Consider the following 21,757-nt stretch of genomic DNA (forward strand, 5'->3'; position numbering starts at 1 on the left):
AACTAAAAATAGAGTTGAACTGCAGTGGGTATAAGAGTGATCCAAAGTGAAACACCACACCACAAAGCCTCGGGTTGCCTGAAGAGGTGTTCTTCACTGTAGGCCTTTGGTGCTCAAAGCAATGGAGGAAGCAGGGGCATAAAGAGTTGCATGCATAAATTGAGGCACTTCAGAAACATGCATTTTGCAAAGCATATTGATACAGACTTGAATTCATGTGGAAGCAGAAGGATAAGCGGGTGGTTTGGGGTTTTTTGTTTACATATTGAGCAGGCAGTCAAGACGTTAAATTATTTCACTGTAGCCTACATGGAAAGATGTTTGAAAGGGTCAAATACTACAATGGTTATTCATGTTCAGCTTGCTTTTCAGAGCTCCACTTTACAGCATGTGGAAGCATGGCAGAGCAGCATGGGATATTATTGTTTGGTAATCTGAAAGAGTGAACATGGAAAACCATTTATGTTCAACCTACATGTGTTTATTTTCAGTAGACTACAGTACTTCTTTCTTATTTTTCTCTTTTATTCTCTTTCCCTCTCCTTATTTCTGTAATTGTGCTGATACATATTTTTGAGATGTTTTTCCACGCTTTCTTTATTTCATCTTCTGGTTTTGTTGTGCTTTCTTCCATGTTTTTTCATTTTCTTGACCACCTTGTGTTGCCATCTCTTTTTATACATTCATTTGCATGTCTGTCTTCCTTTCTGTTTGATTTTCCCTCCTCCCAACCTTCTTCCTTTTCACAGCATTGGAACACGGGAGGTAGTCACCCAGAAGAACTTGAGTGGCTTGGTGCCCATCCGAGATTTCAGACTAGATCCCAGCCTCCTCTACTCTATTCCTTTACTAGCTCTCAGCCCCAATTTACTGATTGTGTGGCTGTTTCTGAGCATAGCATACCTGGTGGCCAGATTACGTTGCAAGTGAAGATGAGGTTAAAAAACAAAAATAAAAACAAACAAAAAAAAGTGCTTGAATGTGTGTTGCCACTCGGTACCTGCTGGACAAAGGAATGTGTCATAGCATTGTCTGCCAAGAATTATTATTATGCCTTACAATTTTACGTTTCTATTGTACTAAACTGTAAATATACATCAAATTATTTTATCAAAAAGAATTGTATTGAACCTTTAAATTATTGTTCTGCTTTCAGTGCTTGTAACATAGTCTGACATTGGCCTGTTACCTCGTTACTTTAGCCGGCCTGAAGATCTCTTACCAAATATAGATTTGTGTTACTTGTTTCATGTATTCCAGAGAAAGGAACTCTGTCTGAAAAGAATTTGTATCTTTTTGTATATTTAAGGTGTATGCTAATCTTGCCTTTCATTTTTACGAGGTATGAAGAGAAAAACAAAAACACGGGTGGGGTTTATAAGAAATTATAAGAAATTTATTTAAAGAAATATAAAAATTTCTACCTTCATTTCAAAGCCTAATATCCAATTTACATTACTGAACAGTTTGTAAAACCATAGTCTTGTTCCTTTCTCATGGTTAAGTATGTTCTAATAGACTAGTGTACCCACTCAAAAAACAACTTGCGGTGCGCTGCATGCAGAATTATTTCATTCTGTTTGTAGATCTGCATTTTGTAATGTATTAAAGACATGAAGAGAGTGACTTGTGGTTAGGATGAGGATGTAATTGGCATTGGCCTGCTAATGATCCGTTATCTGTTTCAGGTGCTCTGTTATAGAACTTATTCTGAAACAGGGTAATTATCATCCTAGAGGTTAAAGATACTGGTCTTTAATGTTTCAGGCAAGAAGAGGGAGGTATCAGTTAGTTCCTTCAGTAGGTGGGTTTGAGGTTTTCCATCCGGCTTTGTTTTAATTACACTAGACTAAATATTACTGTTATTTCCATTTTTAAGTGTTGGACAGCTTTAATAAATTATGATGTTGATAGTGACTTAGAGATAAAGGAATGATGGTAAGTTAACATTTATTTAAGTGGTGAGACTAAAGCGGCTTACCTAGTTTAGTCATGCAGAATAATTGCAGATGAAATTTGATCATCACTTATATATGACATCAAACTGGGGGAGGCCTATGTAAACCAAAAGATTTTGTTGATGCAGTGGTCTGACAGAGCTTGTCAATAGCAATAGCTGATTAAAAAAAAAAAACTAACCTCATTTAATGTACTTTGCTAAATTCATGAAGGGATTTACTTCGCTTGGTGCCTGAGATGACAGAAAATTGGGCTTCTGAGGAGAATTCTTCTAGTACTGTGATTTCTATTTTCCACTATTATTAACTTGCTCACAACAAATAGGTAGCTATAGCTTTTATTATCATTTTTAATGGAGTTTGAAAGCTTCTGAGGAGTAAGCTTAAAAAAAAAGAAAAAAGCACAGTTAGAATAAAAACTAGAATTAAATCCTAAAGTTGGTGAATATTCTAACTATAAAGAAAAGAAAACCATGTGGTTATATTTTTGTCTTCTTGAAATCAGAGTGTACAGTACAGTATCTCCTGGTATTGTTCCTCACTATTCTTCCAATTTTGTTTTTAAAAGAAAAAAAACGACAGAAAGACATATATTTTTTATATATATTGAAGCATGTATCCTATTTATTTTAAGTTGTAATGAATTTAGATAAATCCTAGCTGCTGTTGATTAAAAATCATGGTATGATGGTATTGGACATATCCATGGCCTGTGCTGATACCTAGCAGCACTGTGTCTCCGTACAAATCATCTCTTCTTTCTGATGAACACTGCTTCATTTGCTATGGGTACCAAAATCTACCTTTTTATAAAGTGAACAAATGTCAGGTTGGACTGTGGCCTTGTTCTTGCAGTGTGGTGACTGTACTGGTTCAGTCTAACAAGATGTGAAAGGAACTCTAGTAGGTGTATTTCCACTCAACTTCCCAAGATTATTAATCCATTTAAATATAGCATGAAGGCTTTGCTCATGACTATCATTAGGGTTGCAGTGGGACCACCCTTAAATTTATCTAGAGTGAAAGCCCAGGCTTTTTGAAAACAATGTAGTTTATTTCTTAAACTTTGGCAGGGACAAGTTTTCGTCTGTTTTTTTTTCTTTTTTAGCTTCATCTGTGCTTTTGTTCAGGCATTCAGATTTAAAATGCTGTAGTGCATACTGCTTGTGTGCTTCCAACAGAAGATACATGGCACACGAAATGGTGTGTGAAATAAATCTTTGCCACCATCTCTATGGCCCAGCTGTGCCACAGAGGGGCATGTGCCATAACCAGATGCAGTGGAATGAATCATGAACAGAATGATTCACTTCGGAGTGAAAATGCTCATCTGGCATCCCATATATGCTATTTAGACTTACTGGGTTTATTAATACTTTGAACTCTATTTTGTGCATTTTTTTTGAAGAATCTATTTGACTGCAACAGCCTTGGGGGGGTTTCTGTAAAACACAAACCAATGACCAACCAGTGTCATCACGTACAATCGATTCTGTAAAAGCAGTCACAGAATGTGCTCTGGAGACAAATTTCAAACTTACTTAAACTGTTTCTTAGAGCAAAAAGTTACAGTGTTTCATGAAGTTAGGCTAGGTGGTACATATAGAACACAGTTACAGTCAGTTTAATTAACCAAAATTAGAAGAATGGTGAGGTCAGTAAGAACCAGAGTGCTTTCAAACTGACCCAGAATCCAAAATCTCCTTGTGCATCAGATGATCCCAGTTTGCCTGACAGATGCTGCAGCCATCTCCAAGACAGGATAATGTGACATTTCCACCATCAGATGGTGTACTGTACACTTTGCCACGAAGTTCTAATATTTAATCATTGTTTAGGTTTCAGTTCTCTATCAGGGAAAGACATTCTCCTGCAAGCCTAATTTGATCTATAATATATATATATTTAAAAGATAGTGCTTCCTCTTTGTATGTCTGTTTTTGGATATAATCAAAGGAACTCTGAAGTAGATTTACAAGTGTAAAGAAGCCTTATAACTGGAGTAGTTTTTTATTGTAGCACAGAACCTCTTTGTAATGTGGGGCAGTTGCACCAAAACATTGGATAAAAATTCAGTTCCACACAGCTTTGTTTCACTGGGGTGATGACTGTCAATCCAGCCAATCTTTTTTGCACCCACACAAAGCTGTTATTTCATGATTAAGACTTTTTTTTTTTTTTTAGAGTATGTTGGTTTTCAAGTCAGTTTATGCATGCAGAGATAACTGGAAAGTAATTATTTTTGTATCAGCTCTAATCTTTAAGTAAGTACTGATAATACTGACATACAGGGAACAATAAAATTGCTTTAAAGCTCTTACTGAGAGATCAGCAGTTTTTCTTTTTCAGCTTAATGTATTAATAAATTAGCAGAACTGCTTTTAAGCAATCTCTTGGGATCCCTTGTGCAATGAAGCGGCATGTGAACTCCACAACAGTGTACCCTGAAATACATGAAACCATCGTGAAAGAACTTTTTCAGTAGATGTGCTGCTGCTTTTTAGAAATGCAAAACTAGCAATCAGACATAGCATGTGTCCATTCTGTGTGCTTCTTACTAGCATTGTATGATGAGTCATCATTTTTAATATTTGCAGTGGCAAATTAATTAAACGCTCATTAAATATAAGCAACTTTTTTTTAATGCTATAAAATAACCAGTTCATTTCATCTTAGTTTAAGTCTTTTTTTTTTTTTTTCCTTTTTACTGCTGTCATTTTTTGTGCTTGTTTTTTTTCCCCAGTGAGGGTTGTCGACGAGAAAATACAATGAAGAATGTTGGATGTCGCAAGTATGCATTTAATTCCCTGCAACTGAAGGCTTTCCCAAAGTATTACAGGCCTCCAGAAGGAACTTATGGAAAAGTTGAAACATAAGCATACTATGTCCTTTAATTGCTGTTCCATTCAAACATGTGGATACGCTCTAGATTAATACATGATTTTGTCATCCAGAAGAGATAAATAACCTTTTTGTACATTTCACTAGGTTATACAGAGCATGTTACTTACAGAATTGGAATCTATAGTAACAATTATTCTGACACCTTAGCTTGAGAATAGTGTGATGACTCTGCCCGTTTAAATAGCCTTCAGTGTATGTAAGATGAACAGATATTGTGCTACTTAATAATTACCTATATGCAAATAGCTAGGTACCTCCTGGATGGGCAAGGACTCTAGGAACGGCATTCAGGCAGCTGTTTCACATAACATCTTTTTATACTGAGTTGACTTGAGATTGAGCTTTTCATAAACTTTTTAAAACTGAGAGTAAAACTCAAAAGTTGTAAATAAAAAAGGGATTGGGTCCTAGACAGTCAAATAACTGTAGAATGCATTGTCACAATCAAGAAACAGAAATTTAACTTTAAAAAAAAAATCAGCACAATAAAAGCCAGGAGTATAAATTGTTTTACTGTATATAGGATGCCATCTCCATATATGAAATTAACAATGCATAAAAGGCCAAGCATATGAGGTCTAGTTTCTAGTTCTGTCCAAATAAAACAAATTCCTGTCATTTTTGGCAGGTAAGGACTTGGGCACACATCTTAACTGTTTTTAAAAAGTGTTTCAGAAACAAAATGATGCTTAACCATTAATGCCAGCAAGAGCTCCCCGTGCCCTTCCCTACTATACAACAAGTGCAACAAGCTCGTTGCTAATGTTGCACGTGACATGTTCAGTATGTTCCATGCTTTTGTATATTATTTAACACATTTTTGCCCATGTTTTTTTATATTGCTTCTGGATTGTAAGCATTAGTATCTTACGGGGTTACATTTTTTTGATTGGTGTTTGATTTTTTTCCCCTATATCAATTCTGTATGTCAATACAAAAATGCTCAAAGTGCCCAATGCATCCCCGTTATGGCATAACCAAAATTGGCTTCTGTTTACCTTTGCATTTTACCTGGCCAGATGTTCAGAATCCTGGGGGGAACTACGACTGTTTTGAAGGAATTTCTGAGGAAGGTAGGGATGCCCCATGTTGATAGAAAGGAATTGCTCATGTGCTACTCATGTAGAACTGCGCATTCTAGCTTATGACTAAGGTGATCAGTTTGATAGCATTTGATAATAAAGATTCAACAGATCTCCTTGGAAATAATCTCCCAAATAATGCCTATGAAGCTCAGATACCTTTTTAAAAAGCAGCTAAACATTAATTTCCAAATTTTAACAGGATTAAGTCATCTGTAGCTAGCTTTCTTCAGCACAATGTGCCCTTTCCTTCTTGGTTTCCAGGGATTTAAGTTTTAGGATAGAAAAACCTGCCCATTTATTTTTGTGAGAGTAGCAACAGCCAGGTAAGTATATGGCTGTTTTCTGATTTCTTTCTCCCTCTCACTGATGTTTGTCTGTGCTGTCACTGCTCTATCAATCAGTCATGTTCATTCTGCTCCCATGCAGGTTTGGGGGTTACAGGTCTAGCAGTTTTTGCATTTTGCTTGTTGCAGTTTAACACCGAGCAGCATGTCACAAAGCCAGGTCAGAGAGTTCTGCTGAACCAGGTTGTTACCATTATTTCAGTCTCTTTAGGATAACAAAATGCTGAATTCTGTGCAAAATCACTGTACCTATCCCAGCTCTGAACAAATCATCTACAGTAGAACAGTCCCTTGGAAATTTTACAAACCCTGTTCGACAATTAATAAACAAGTGTTGGTTTTATTTTTTGCTAATATGTAAACAAATACACGGTGAAAAACTTTTCAATGGAATTTTTCTTTAGACACTGTTACTCCATTAGTTCTGCTCAACCTTCAGTCCCTGGCCCATTGTTAAATGCTACATTTATTTTTGTATAAACTGTACTCTTTATATCCCTTAGTTTTTATGAGTTGATAATTTTATTTTGTATATTTCAAGCATAGTTAATTATATTTTAAGTCCTGTATTGTTACTCTAAAAATCTTCTGATGTTCAGCTTCACAACAAAATAACAAGAGGTCTACTGTAACAATTAGCAGGGCCACTCTCTTAGACTGTGGCCAACAATCATTAGATCTATTCTAGAGCTTAGTGATCTTTTATTTATTTTGTATACCAATGTAATCAGAAAAAGTTGCTGAATTTTGTATATGCATGGTTTTTGCTCACCTTTTTAAAGTGGTGGAATACCAGTCTCAAGTACTGCATTATTTTGTTTAAAATATTCTGATTTCAGTATGCTTTTGTGTAAAACATTGTTGTCCAGCTAACATTTATATACACGACATTGTTGGTACATGCACATCAACAGGCTTGTTTAAAGGGCGTAAGGAACAGTAAGATCTCGAGCAGTTCATCAAAAAAGAAAAACTGTGAAACTTGAAATCCACGTAGGACGCTTCACAAGGGTGAAGTAAGCTTTTCTGTTGCACAGGAGAGGAAAAATTTAAGGATTACTGTAAAATGAAGTTCTGTCTAATGTTCTTTTTTGAGTACATTTTTTAAATTATAAAACATACAAAGGTAAAAAAAGAAAACTGTTGCCAAGTATGTTCTGTGTATGTTCTGTGAAAGTACCTACAGCACAGTTGCCTTTTGTTTCATTTATACATGTAAAAATTATTGTATAATACAACACTGTTTTGTCCCAACACGACTGTATTTGCCAAGCTTTGTGCATTGAAATATTTTTATTTATTTGTTTTTGAGCAGTATTAATATATCATAAACATATGGCTACTGTTTTATATATTCTAGTTCATCCAATCCATGTATGCTGTAAATGTGCTAGTCTTTAGGATGAAAACCAATAAAGAACTGACAAGAGTAACAAATGGTGGCTTACTTTTAATGTGTGCGGTAAATTGAAATACACTTTCAGGTTCCTTGACTCAATATGCTTTATCTGTTGGAGAATATATTAAGCTCAGTTGTGTATGGAGGTATTTTACACAGATAAGCAAGTCAGGACGTAGTTACTTCTAAGCCCTGCTAAATTACAGCTGCTATCTATTTTCTATAGTTGTCAGGCACAGTTTGTCCCACATGCTATACATTGAGCAACAACAGTTAAACAAAGCAGCAGTATGAGATTTTTTTTTTTAAGTTTATATACTTTCACCATGAATCTTCTACAAGACCTTCTTGAGCTTTATTCTGTTTTTCACTCTTCCTTCCATTAGTACAATTCCTTCTCTGCTGCTGCTTCCCCTTCAGCCGATTCATCCCTCCTGCAGCTTTAGTGGCTGTGCAGGGATAGGCTGTCATTGTTGATCATCATTTTGATTTCAAGTTAAATAAATTTTATATAATAGTGTAAAAGACAATAATCCAGAGCATTCTGTTTTTTTATAAAATACGAAGAATAGAAGTTAAAAATGTAATTCTACTGTCACTGGATGTTTGAGAACTGCCAATTTTATTTTCATGAAAGAGGAATAAGGACCACAGGTGGGGTTTAATGAATTTGTTTTTCTAGTTACACAGAAAACACAGTACACTGCCTGCACTCCAGAAAGGCTTACCTGGGTGTCACAAATCTAACATCTTAGGAGTTTGAAACGTGTACTCTAACAAAAGAGAGGAAATATTAAGAGATGCAACACACCAAAAAAATGCAGGAGGTAAGAGAAAACCAAGAAGAGTACAACAAAAAATACCAAAATGCTTGTTTAAACTACAAAAAGAGTCCTCATCAGAAGAAACTGAAGGTAATTTTGGTGACCAAGAGTAAGCTTTTTCAGGGTTTTCCAGTTTGTGAATTCCTAAACGTTTTTAAGACCCACCTCAGATTTTTTTTTTTACCTATATATTGTTGCCAAATGCATATGGGTTTGTTTAACATAGCTCTCCCAAATAAAGCATAAGACTTTCAGGGTATGAATAGGAAAGCTTAACAGCAATCTCTTTTACTCACATAGTAGTGTCCGACATGATCAGCTGATGGCATGAAAATACAGTTTGTAAGAGCCTGGTATCCCTGCTGAGCAGCCCATTTTTTTCTAAGCTGTGGCAATATTAAGTTGTATGTTATTTGCCAGTCTGGCCCTATGTTTTGGGGTTTTTTTCTTGTTCAGCACAGACTTCAGCATCAAGAAATCCTTTTTTTTTTGTGGTGGCTGTTGTATTTGTGCATATACCCTAAGTATTCTGAATGTAAACTTCTGAAAATCCGTATTGGACAGAATTTACAGCATAAGGAACAAACCCTACATCCCCTAATGTAATTTATTGTAAAGTTTTGGTCCTTGCGGTCAAAATACTTGAGATACTGCACTGTTTATCACTTACGTGTATCATTTTGTGCCTAAGCCCAAATCACAAGGCTTGCTGACTCCTGAGGGAGCAGGGTGGAGAAGCCTTCCCAATGCCTCCAACAGTCACAGGAGCTGCAACCCCAAACAAAATCACTAAGGCCGGAGTCAGTCACTGCCCATTAGGCTCACTGAACCTTTAATTATTCATAGAGTTGAAAAGTTAAAAGTCCAGTGGGAAAGATACTACCTGGAACATGAGGTCCCTTCCAACCCCTACCATGATTGGATGCTGCGGGGGGGTGGGGAAGGGGAGAAGTTTTAGAAAATTCTCAATCTAATTTAAAATTGATGTTGTAATGATAAGGAAGGTAAGACTGGAATATAAAACAGATACTTATGCACAGGTCTTCCACATCAGCTCTGATTCTGCTACCATGTGTGCTTGATTGCTTCAGTCTGCTACTTCACACAAGCTCATAAAGTTATTTCAGTATCATAGAATCATAGAATGGTTGGAGTTGGAAGGGATCTTAAAGATCATCAAGTTCCAACATCCCTGACATGGGCAGGGACACCTCCCACTAGAGCAGGTTGCTCAAAGGCCCATCCAGCCTGGCCTTGAACACCTCCAGGGATGGGGCATCCACAACTTCTCTGGGCAACCTGTTCCAGTGTCTCACCACCCTCAGGGTGAAAAATGTCTTGCTGACATCTAATCTAAATCTCCCCTCTTTCAGTTTGAAGACATTACCCCTCGTCCTACCACTACATGCCCCTTGTAAAGAGTCCCTCCCCATCTCTCCTTCAGGTACTGGAAGGCCGCTATAAGGTCTCCCCAGACCCTTCTCTTCTCCAGGCTGAACAACCCCAGCTCTCTCAGCCTGTCCTCACAGTAGAGGTGCTCCAGCCCCCTGATCATCTCCGTGTCCCTCCTCTGCACATCAAAGCATGAAGAAACACCATTCTGCTGCCCAGGCCCTGTGTGGGCAGTAAGCACCTGCCCTGCGAGGCAGAGGAGAAAGGCTCAGCTGGTGTGATTTTACATCACCTCGGGGTGGGGGCAGGCCAGCCGTTTATTCGAGCCGGTGCACAACAAAAGCAACAAGTACAGGAGCAGTTAAAAAGAACAAAAACGATTAACCGATAGCGAGGGCCTTTAACGCCGTTTCCCTCCCCCCCCTGCCGCCCAACGGTCGCGCGGCGGCGGTTAGCGCGGGGCAGGGGTCAGGCGCGCGGCAGTCCCCGGCCCCAACGGCCGCCGCCCTGAGGGGAGCGCTCCCCCGGCACCCGCCGGGCCGGCCCCAGCGCCGCGGCCTCCTGCGGCTGGGGGAGGACGGTACCGCAAGGCGGGGTTACCTCAAGGCGAGCCACCGGGCGGGCCGAAGAGACCGGGCTGAGCCGGGAGGCGGCGCGGGAGTAAAAGCCCGGCTCGGCCGCGGTGGAGGTTGGTAGAGGCAGTGAGGGGAGCGGCGGCGGCGGTGGCCGCCCGCCTTCGCTTTCGGGGAGGGGAGCAGCGAGGGAGGGCGATGTGGAAGGTGCGGCCTGGCTGGTCTCTTCGGCCGGGCGTTGTAGAGCCCCCAGCCTCTCCCCTCACAAAGGTGTTACTCCCAATTGTGGTTCCCCACAAGCAAGGGCAGCTCGGCAGGGTGGCCTCTACCCAGTCTGCGGCATCTCTGTTAGAAACACGCTGGTAATATCGCATTCTATAATCCAACAGTATTGAGACTCCTGTTGTAGCGTTTGTTAGATCCTGCACTTAAACGAAATTTCCTAAAATTTGTAGGCAGGTAACTGCTTATCTTTTAGATTTCCCTTGACTTGGCGTATTGGTGATACTGGGAGTTTCCATTTTGAAATAGAGGCAAGTTGGTCTTTACAGTTCACAAAATATTGTGGCAATAAAACATGTTTATATGAAGGAAAGATAGCCTAGTGCTTTTAATATTTGGCTACAAATTGCTTAAATTGTAGCTGTGTTTTGAAATACTGCTGTTCACAAATAGTGCCGATTTCAGAAGACCTGAAAAGCAAGATTAAAATAATTTACTTTTTTGGGGGGGAGTATTTCAGGATGTTTATTAACTTGCTGCTGATTGATGTTGGTATTGGGCAGATGATGCCTCAGGCATCAAACATTGAAATCCTGGAGAGCACCTGCTGCTATAGAAATGCTCTGTTTGAAAATGTCAAAATACCCTTCATGTGACAGCTCTGTAACAAACCTGAGGTGATCTACCCTAGATGTGTGAGAGACATCAGTTGGGTCTCAAATAGTATTTGTTACATTCATTCTGATTTTCTTTTTCCTGTAAATTCTTTCTGGCCTCAGAACGTTCTGATTTGGGGTTATTCCTGCTGCATTTTGTTCCCCTAATCGTAAAATTTTATTGCATGCTCTTCCTGCTGTGTTTTGATCAAATTTCCTATAAGCTTGATAAGCCTTTTGTTTATTGCACGTAAAGTTACATTTTCAATCAACTTTAGTTGTAGTTGTCTGAGGGAGTGGGTGCTCCTTGCAGTGCTGTGGCAGTATCCCCAACTTTGTTGTCTGTAGGCAAATGGCTGAAGATGTGTATCTTTGACTTTTTTCAGTTCCTTGTCAGATTTGAAATGCTTTCATGAAACCTCGAGATATTACAAAAAAAAAAAAAAGTGAACTTTTTGTATGGAAAATAAGGCTTTACAATACCTGTGTGGGAGTAGTCTCTGGAAGTAGATAACTGCAACACCACTGTGAGACATGGCTCACGGCAAGAGCTAAATTAAAGCTGATTGAGAAATATCAGCCAGTAGAAGCGCTTAATTATTGAGTTGAAATACAGCAGTGCTACTAAGAATTCTTCTGGCTTATTTTCCTCAGTCCCAGCCTCTTTCCTCTAGGAAAGTTCACCAGCTCAGCAGTAATTCAGAAAATGGAGGTGTACTCCCTTATCTGCCGAGGGGGCAGTGGGCACCACAGTGCTGGTGGGAGGTAAGCATGCAGGAGCCACTGGTGGCGTGGTGCAAAGAAGCACGGTGCAGCCGACTGGCAACTGCTTCTTGAGGCACTGGTTGAATTTCCCAAGTCAAGAGGAAAAGTGGCATCCCCCTTAGTTGTCTTTTGCCATGACATCAGTGTCATGGCCTGCCTGCAGAGCTGATGGCAACTTTTGCCCCCAAGGAGCTGATGCAAAGAGAAGGTGTGGGATTTGTTTTTCCCCTGTGTTGGGCTGGTGTGACTCAGCTCCAGGTGTCTGTACCTCTGCACTTGACATTTCTCTTTGGATGCACTGCAAAGCACAAGGGAAATGAGAACTATCAGATGTTATGAAGGGGAAGAGGAAGACACATCTAAGGAGGACCAAAGATTTGTTTGTCCTGCTTTCTTCCCTCATAAGCAAAAAAAAAGGAAAATGGACAATGTTTTTACTACGTATACCTAAATTGGTTCTGTACTGTAACGTGGGCTGACTCAGCACACAAAATCCACATTTCATCCTCAGCTGTGTGTGCTGGTTCTGCAGTGAGTAACATATTACAGACCGTGGCTCTGATCAGCACAGCTTTGCAAAAGCCACTTTGACTAAAGCCATGATGGATGCTTGCCACCCATAGCTTCCCAAATTTGTAGGTATCTTTGTTGCCTGATATGGTGTTGAGCTTCCTGAGGCTTTCTATGTTGGGAGTTGCTAATCAGGAAGCTTATTGCTGAGACTCACCTTGGTCTCAGCTTCCTTCTCCCACCCAGTGCTGGGAGAAGAGACAGGGCTTTGTACCTCTAGCCTGGCAGGCACAGCCACAGCCTTACTCCAGCTGCATTTGTCACACCCAGTTTCACTGAATTTCACTGAAATTCATTTGTCACACCCAGTTAAGTAACACAGATGTGGACAGGGTCCTCGTTTGCTGCCTGCACCCTCTGCTCTCCGTTGCTTTGCAGCCCCAAGGAACCCAATGACCAGTGTGCACTGATCTTGGATCCTTGTTGCAGCTCCACAGCATGAGCTGGTTGCACTGCATGCTGAAAGCTGAGCTCTTGTTCCTCTTCTGTCCCTCTCTCCCTTTCCCCTGGTCATCCCTGGAAGACAACTCCAGAAGTGTCAGATGGGTTTTTTGGTGCACGAGTTGTTACCTGGCATGCCCCTTTCCAGTAAGGTGGTAAAGTGCTGCTGGTGTAGGTTGTGAGGATTTTACTGGGTGGAGAGATGGGCAAGTGATTTGTCATCTCACCATGAGGGATTGTCACTAAGACAGGCAGGCTGAGTGCCAGGGGTCATTTCCAGGTGCAAACTCCTTCCTGGAGTGAGCTTAATCTAGGTTAGCTACCTGTTTCTCACAGTTTGAGGTGAATGCAAGAAAGCAGCCTCTTGTTTGTAATTCCAAACATTCCCTGGGTCCAGGGTTCTCCTAATTAAGTTAACATTTCATGAGCAGTGCGGTTCTGCTGGTATTTTGTCTGCTCCAGGAACTTTCCTACTGGTGGGGCTCCCCAGGGGCCAGAGAAATGCTTGTTTTCCGAGTCCTGCTTGGGCAGGCACAGAAGTAGTTCTAGGTGTCTTGAGAATTACTTAATTTAACAGGCAGTTAATAGGTAAGATTGAGCAGCCAGCTAGATAGGAGGCGTACCAAACTAAATTAGGAACCTCAAAAATATCTGTACTTTGTGATAGGAAAAAACAGCCCGGCCTCAAGTTCTGCCTTTGACAGTGGCCTTTACCTTATCACTGTGAAAGGACAGAACAAACATAGTGTGGGATTTCCAAGTGTATTTCTACAATGTTTTTATAATTTGTATTTTGGTGTCTGTCAGAAGTGTTAGCTCTGAATCGATTTATATAGTAGCATTATGGTGCTTTCCGTTGTGTCACTTTGTCTGTACTTCCCCTTCTCTGAGTATTCATTTCTTTATTTGTTTTTGGGCTCCCATGGTTTACGTCCTTAGAGAATGAGGATTATGAGGTTTATGCAGTTTATGCATGGAGTACCTAAATTAAATGATGAGTTTGTCGTTATGGTGGAGGCAGTTAACTAGAATGTTAATGGCTTGTCAACAAATTGTAGCTGTGGGGTTTTTTTTGTATTTTACTGATACGTTCCTGTCTGTCAGGCTACAGATCTAAATAGAGAGTAATCTGATCATTATTCTTGTTTTCATATTGTAAATCAAGGTTGATAGTTATTTAAAGAATAAAAAACTGTTGAATAGTGTGACTAAAAAAGTGGGCAGCTTTTCCAAGGAAGGAAAACTTTTAAACTTGTGGTAGTTTCAAAAGACTGAGAGAAGTCAACCGCTGTTCTGGTCCCAGCCCTTACTCTATCAACCTGATGAAAGATTCCATGGCAGGCCAAAGCCTGCACTGCAGAGATGGAGAAGGACCATGCGAGGGCATGCTGGGGCGGCTCAGGGTCATCCACAGTGTTAATACTTGAGTGCCACTTCAGCGTCTCGTGGGCGCTGGGCACTCTGTTAGTGCTGTCAGTTGATTGATGATGAGCTAAGCCAGCAATCGGGGTAAGAACTGAGTAGAAAAGCAGTACTTCGAAGGGCAGAAGCCTTGAAGGTGCTTAGACCTAGGGTGGGTTTTGCTTTAAAATGTTTGCTTTTTTCTTTAATCAATATTTATTCATTAATCTTGATATGTAGGTCACTTACGGTGACCTGAGTTCTGCATGGGAGAGGCACGGGGCTCTTTCAGATCTCAGTACAGCACATACTGTAATAACACTGCCATTTTGATAAGGTAGAATAAAAAGAGGAATATTGATAGTGGGTAAATCTCATGTCCCATCAGGTGCTGGGAACCCTGCTTCCGTGCAGCATCGGACAGACCCCAGATGGATTCCCGTGGCAGGCTGTGCGGATCCCCTCCCACACCATGGTGCCTTTTATCTTGCATAAGGAACAAACCCATCAATCTCCTCCTGACAGGTAGGAGTGTCCTGTCCTCTCTTTCATGATGTTCAGCAGAGCGCAGCACCTGCAGACGTAGGGCATTCCAGCAGGTCCCCTTGCCGTGCTGCATACGTGGGGTTACACAACGGTTACTTGTGCCCACCTACCGACTTCTCTGTCCTGAAGAAGGAGCATGGCTTGCCCAACATCACTAACTCCTTGAAAACATCTGCAAGGCTCCCAATACAATCTGGAAGAGAGCAGGGCTGCGGCAGGGCTTCAGTATAGAAACTAGTTAGTGGGACAGAACAAACAGTAAGAACTGAAATACTCAATGCAGAGGTCTGGAAAAAGGCTCAGCAAAGGCCTTTCACAAGGATGAGGTGCACTGAAAGATGAGAGGGGAGAGAAGAAACCAATGTGTTGGAGGTTTGAACAAAAATACAAAATAACTGCATAAAATTCCTGAAGAAGGGGTGTAGAAATTAGTTGTAAAAAAGTTCTGTGTGAATTGAAGGAGCTGAGTGGCTTGAACATCACAGGTTAAAAGGATTCAGTGTTGGGGAAATAATTTTGTTAGGTGAGCAGATACAGAAGCAAAGATACTGAAAACATGTAGAAGGGGAAAGAAAGAAAAGTAGTTCATTTGTAGATTAAAAAAAATAATTAAAATAACTATAGGAAATAAGTGATTGCATTAGGCTTGTCTGGCATGTCGTAATATTATACTTGAAGAGAAGTACAAGCCTGATATGACTGAAATGGTGCCGTGATTTGTGGACTTTCACTACTGAACTGCAAGAACTTTCCAGTTCCTGTTGATTTAGCATTTCTGGCACAACTGTTGAGGAACGATAGCTGTATAGACTGGCTGTGTGTGTGTGTGTGTGTCAGTTTTCCCAATTATTAAATTTCCCACTCATTAAAGCAAAATGCTACTTCTATAGCTAAGATTTTTTTTCAAGGTTTCAGGATAAATCATAGAGGAAATGTGAAGGGCGGCTGGCACTGCTGGGATGGCCTGAATGCTGCTTGTAGCCACAGAGGGGTGCTGTTTATCTAAATAGTAGGACTCTCACTGTGCAAAGAGAGGAAATGGCATCACTCAAATTTATTGAGTTAGGAGAAGTGTTTTCCAGTTTGCTGATTTAATCAGAATTCTTGAAAGCCTTTTTTTCCCCCATGAGTTGATATTGCTGTGTAGACCAAATCAGTGACTTTTCACAAGGAGACTCCATTTAAAAACAAAGCCAGCACAAATACCATCCGTTTTCGGAAGTTCTCTGGTGCTGAACCTGCTGACTTCAGCAATATTCAGTTTTTATTTTTCTAATAGCTGCATCATATGGATTTTTGTGTGCAGTTGATCGATGCAAGGACACTAAGTCAGCACACCGTGTGCCTCATTCTCATTGCAGGTACCTGGAGCCCTGGGTTCAGACCACAGCTAGTGCCCAGGTGCCACAGCTGCACAGCTGAATTAAGATCTGCATTGTTGTAGCCACTTGTTGTAGCAAGGACATTTGCTTTCTGTTTGAGCTGTGATGAGTTACCCTTCTGGAGCATTTCTTTGGAATTTGAAGCAGGTGAACTCAGCTTCTGGTTCTTCAAAGATAGGAACCCTCTTTAACCCCGTCTTTACTCCCTCCTTTCCTAACACACACACATGAAATTTGAATTTGTCACTAACTTTCTGAATGTAGCTGTAGTGTTTATTCCTCATGTCTTCTTCCCCTCCTCTGTATTTCAAAGAATTAAGATATTCCATTGTATCATGGCCTTTGTATAGTTTAACTGAAGCATTAAGGCATTATTGATGTTTTCCTAAGCTCTGTTGATTTTTACACCCCACCCCTCCCTTGAATTGGAGGTTGAGCCTTCAGCCACAGAACAGAATTTGACAGGCAGGCAAATTTGGCAGTTAGATCTGCATCAACAGCTCATAAGAAGAAACTTCTGCATTGCTGGTTTGGAATGAGACATAAGTGAGTATTCGTTGAAATTACTGTTGTCTGAAAGATTCCTAGTTTATACAGCACAACAGGAATTTCCCTGCGAGCCGTAAGCTGCGTCATACCCATTTCATGTAGAACATTGCATAGTTTATAGGGACTTTCTTCATTCTTCCTTGCCAAATTCTTCAGTGCTGGCAGGATTTTGCTGGTAATTAACTTGACCAATAAGGACAGGCTTTACCAGGAGGATGGGCAGTGTAAAGCTGAAGGCGCTGAAGTCCTTGCCCCTTCCAGAAAGCCAACAGCCAGTGAAGGAGCACTTCAGTTACTCATCTGATTCCAGCTTCTGTGCATTTCCCTCTTGAGAGGCAGTGAGCCATCCTCCCTAGCTTCTGTTGACTTCTGCATTGCCATAAATTAGGCTAACAGCCTTTCTCCAGTGAGTATCATCCTCCCTGACAGTAACTCCAGAACGTGCCAGTGAGTGATACTGGGCAAGGCAGAAACTGCTCCAGGTGCTCACTTTCCCAGTACACTTGCTTCCCAGGAAGTTCATTGTAACTAAGCCAAAACACCACAAGTGACTTCATCCTGCCATGGACCCATTCCAAAAAACGCCCAGGAAGCTGCCCAAAATAGCTATTTATTGACTTTTTTTCCTTGGGAATAATTCATTAGCCCCAGAATTATAAAATGGACAGCCTGTACCTCTTTCCTAGAGGTAGCTATCTCTCCCCCTGCACCCTCCCCAGCCAATACCTTTGGTCTCTTGTAGGATGCCAGACTCCAGATCCTCTGTCTTGTTTAGAGCAAGTAATGGAACTGTGATTTTTTTCACAGCTTGCAAGAGAGTCTGGCTTGGATTCCAGGACAGTCTTCTTCACCTCCTGTAAGTACTCTCTGGCACGTATCCCATGTGAATCCTGTTATCGCAGTGCTAGGATGTCCCATTCGCTTCTCGGTGCCACTCAAGGACTACTTGAGAGTTATCTTGTAAAATTTCAGGAGAAACAGAGCATATCCCCTGAAGCTCCCATACTATCCAGCGTTAATGACACTGACTCAAATATTTGCTTCACAGTAGGCAGATAGAGAGTGAAGCCAGGTCTCGAATACAGAGTCCTTTCTGAAGAACCACTATTTGATGATCCTAGCTTGACAAAAACACCTCAAGGGGGTTTCCTTAGGAAACGACCATAAAATCTTTCTTGACACTTCCTTCTACTTTCTGCATTTCTCTTGGTACAATGGAATCTGCTGTTTAAGGTCAACTTATCCAATTGATGTTTTTGGATCTCGGCAGGTATCTTTACAGAGTTCTGCTCCAAAACATGACAGTCCTTGTGTTCCAGTAAATATAGTGATATTAGGGTTTTCATTGCTTCTCAAGACTCTGTTTTCATTAGTCCCCCAGAATTTAGGCTAGTGCTTCATTATATTTTCTCTGGCTCCTGCAGGTGCTTGTGGCTTTGCTTTCTGGTGGTTTGATTTCTTCTTTGCTCTCGTGGTCCACTTGCTCTTGGATCACACAGCATCTAATAGCAAACTAGCAGTAATAAGTATGGTTAGCAGTTGTGTTCAGAGGACCGAGCCAGTCATCCTGAAGACTGCTTTAGTATTTATGTGACTAAAGCATCCGTTGACCATAAAGTCCATCCTTGACTAGTGTTAGATGAAAACAAACACTGGGCAAAATACTCAGCTTTGAAGCAGAACCTGTTTAAAATGAGGTGGCTGAATGCTCTTCCAGTTACAGCAACCGTACAGTAGAAGCTGGGTTCTTTCCAATGCCAGCGCGTGGCTCTCTTCTAACGAACTGACTCATCATGAGCTGCAGTTGTCATTGCTTCATGAGGCCAAAGCACTGAAGCTCAGAAAACTTGCTCGTAATTACAGGTTGGGAGAACAGGCAAGGCACAGTCAAAGCTATATTTAGTGTAAAACAGCACCGCGGGTGTCGTTTCAGTAAAAGATAGCTTCTTACCCCATGAAGGTAAAATGCTTGTGCACTCTTAATTTCACCTCTCCTTGGGTCGGGCAGACAGGTCGTGGTCAGCTAGAGTGCAGTGGACAACTTCAGTACGGTTTGGCCATGGTGCTCCAGTGTTGGGAATCTGCTGTTTGCTCACATTCCACATCCTACGGCCCAAGGTGCTGACAGAGCCACGGCCAGGGCTGGGCCCAGACCTGTTCCTTGGCACCTTCATTCATTCCAAGTGGCTTTATCTGTGAAATAAACACTAACTGTCCTTTGGAATTTTATATCCTGTTCTGATATGTTAACAAAATCTCTAATGCCTTTCAAGAGCTTTTTGAAATAGAGCTTGTGCTATTAAATTAATTTCACGTTAAGACCACACGTAACCTACTTCGGGCTTTCTGATTTTAAATAACAAGCCAAAAAATTTTCAGACTTTTAAAGTCTATTTTTTAGAGTTGGCAAAATAGAACTGCCCTTTAGGAGCACCAAAATAATTACCAAAATTAACAGTAATTATTTCTCTTCCTTGCTGGGAATTGTATTCCCAGTAGCTTCCAGGTCTGGATGAAAAGAGCTGACTCATGGTACTTTGGCCCGGATGCTACTCTGAAGAAATGTTCTACATTATCAGAAGGGCTACAGGCTCCCTGATTTCCAGGACAGCCTGTCTTCCCAGTGCTTTAAGCTGGTTTTTCCCTCCAGTCTTTTTAGTCGAGATGGAACTTCTCTTGTGGTCTGAGCTTCAGTCTTGTTCATTCTGCTTTGGAAAATACAGCCCACCCTTGCTTCTGAGATTTTGACCTTACTTCTCCCTGTGTTATTTTACCTTAAGTTGTCCTTCCAGCAGGCTGCAACATTTTCAACCCTATCTAGATTTTTATCAAAGACTTCACATGTGCTTTGCCAAAACTTTGTTTTCTTTTCTTTTTACCTCATTAAGAGGTCTGTGTTCTCTATTATTCTGCAATGTCTGAGGATGCTTCTGGCTCATCACTCCCTCCTGTTTTCAGCAATTTTAAACGTGTTTTCAATGCTTCAATTCATTTCACAGGAAGAGTGGTCAGGCATTGGAATAGGCTGGCCAGGGGGGGGGGTGAGGCACCATCCCTGGCTGTGTTTAAGAACCGTTTAGATGTGGTGTTGGGGGATATGGTGTAGGGGAGAACTTTGTGGAGTAGGGTAGATGGTTGGACTCGATGATCCCGAGGGTCTTTTCCAACCTAGACAATTCTATGATTCTATGCATGTAAAGAATGACCATACCATGAAAGTTAGCAAGTAGACACCTCAGGGAGAAGGCAGCATAAACCTGTGTTGTCCATGTTGTACATACAGAGGTTTCTTTAGAAATACCTAACTTTTGCCCAGATTTTATTTCACCTAAATTCCACCAACTACAATTGGGATTTCTTTTTAAGGCAGCTCTTCTGCCTTCTTTAACTCAGCAGAACAGAGTGAAGGTGCTCTCCAAAATAACCTTTGAGTAGAGGGAAGATAGGACACTCAGAAGTAGGAAGTCTTTAGGCCTAGGACATTTGCCTTATAAATTTGGGGAGAAGGACAGGCTTTTTCCTCTCTTAGGAAATTAAAAACTGTGTGTCAAAGACCTTGATAGTTCAGGTTGTTTCATCCTTGGAATTTAAGTAATATTTAATTGGTGCTCAAGAGGAAACTCTTCAAAGGCAGGAACTGAGAATATTCTCAAGGTGGGAGAGGTTATTTGCACTAACACAAGGGAATGCTTCACATTTTGGGGGAAAAAAGTCTCAATTACTTGTGTGTTGCCTTGTCTTGTTCAAATGCAAATGTTTTTAAAGGAGAAAATTTTTCCTGTCCTCACAACTGCTTAAACCACTGAGGACTATTAGTATGTCAGAATTTGTTTCTGCTTCTATCCTCCATGGAATAAATTCTAATTTACTAGAATTACCTAAAGCTGTTCCTTTCACCTTTAAGTTACTGCTAGTTAGCTTCCCAAGGCCCATTCACAGAGAAGCAGGCCCTGGCATGTCAGCAGCTTAGCTACTTATGCTTTAGTTTGCATGCAGCCAGAGACTTGTTTGCCCAGTTACTCAGAAGGAAATTGCATACAAATCCAAGTTGAACATTTCATGACCATGCGTGGTTCTAGAAATACCCAAATTTTAAGAACAAAGCTGTTCCAGCAGGTTCTTACTCTAGAGATCTGTATCTTCAAACTTCTGCTGGTGGCATTGACAGCCATCTGATAGTTGTAGAGATTTTCACATAGTGTGAGCTGGGAAAGTGGTCATAGTCTCAATTGCTTATTTAACCCTCATATTTTGTTGCATACAATTTTCCCTCTAGCATAAAGGTTTTAACAAAAATATAGAGTTCTTACTCTTTTAAAGGCTGGATTCTGATAAAAATCTGGTGCTGTAACTTTTAAGCAGTGCCACTGACTCGTAAGTGAATTTATGTTGCTAGTGCCTGTTAATGCTTTCTTGTAATGGAAGGGTTTATTTTTACCTGGCTTTTGCTCAGATGAATGTATGTAGTCACTGGGGCTTGCCTTACTGTTAATGAAGGGAAACAGACACCCTAAAGGGACAGATAAATCATAGCTAAAAATAGTAAAGGTCTTGTTCAGACCTCTGCAAGAACAGTGTTACAAAGGTATGGGCGTAGCACAAACAGCAGCAGCTGCTACTATGCCTGATACTTGGAACCTTAAACAGTGTAGACCTTTTCCCAGCATTTTGCTATCCAGCCAATTTTCGAGTGGGTGGCACTGTATAACCCTGAAGACAATTTCTAATTCCCCACTGCTACACAACT

General features: G+C 40.8%; 1 protein-coding gene across 10 annotated transcripts in view; it reads left to right on the forward strand.

Moving 5' to 3' along the window:
• The window catches only part of INPP4A (inositol polyphosphate-4-phosphatase type I A), an 89,768-nt gene extending 82,040 nt beyond the window's left edge, over positions 1-7,728 (forward strand). For all 10 annotated transcript variants that reach the window (XM_014960255.1, XM_014960254.1, XM_014960258.1 and 7 more), the window contains one exon: positions 4,702-7,728. In XM_014960255.1, the coding sequence (XP_014815741.1) occupies positions 4,702-4,834 (133 nt within the window). In that variant the 3' untranslated portion in view covers positions 4,835-7,728. The remainder of the gene's footprint in view (positions 1-4,701) is intronic.
• The last annotated feature ends 14,029 nt before the right edge of the window (positions 7,729-21,757 follow it).

Source organism: Calidris pugnax, unplaced genomic scaffold, assembly GCF_001431845.1.
Source record: "Calidris pugnax isolate Ruff unplaced genomic scaffold, ASM143184v1 scaffold188, whole genome shotgun sequence".
In the NCBI taxonomy this organism is placed as follows: domain Eukaryota; kingdom Metazoa; phylum Chordata; class Aves; order Charadriiformes; family Scolopacidae; genus Calidris; species Calidris pugnax.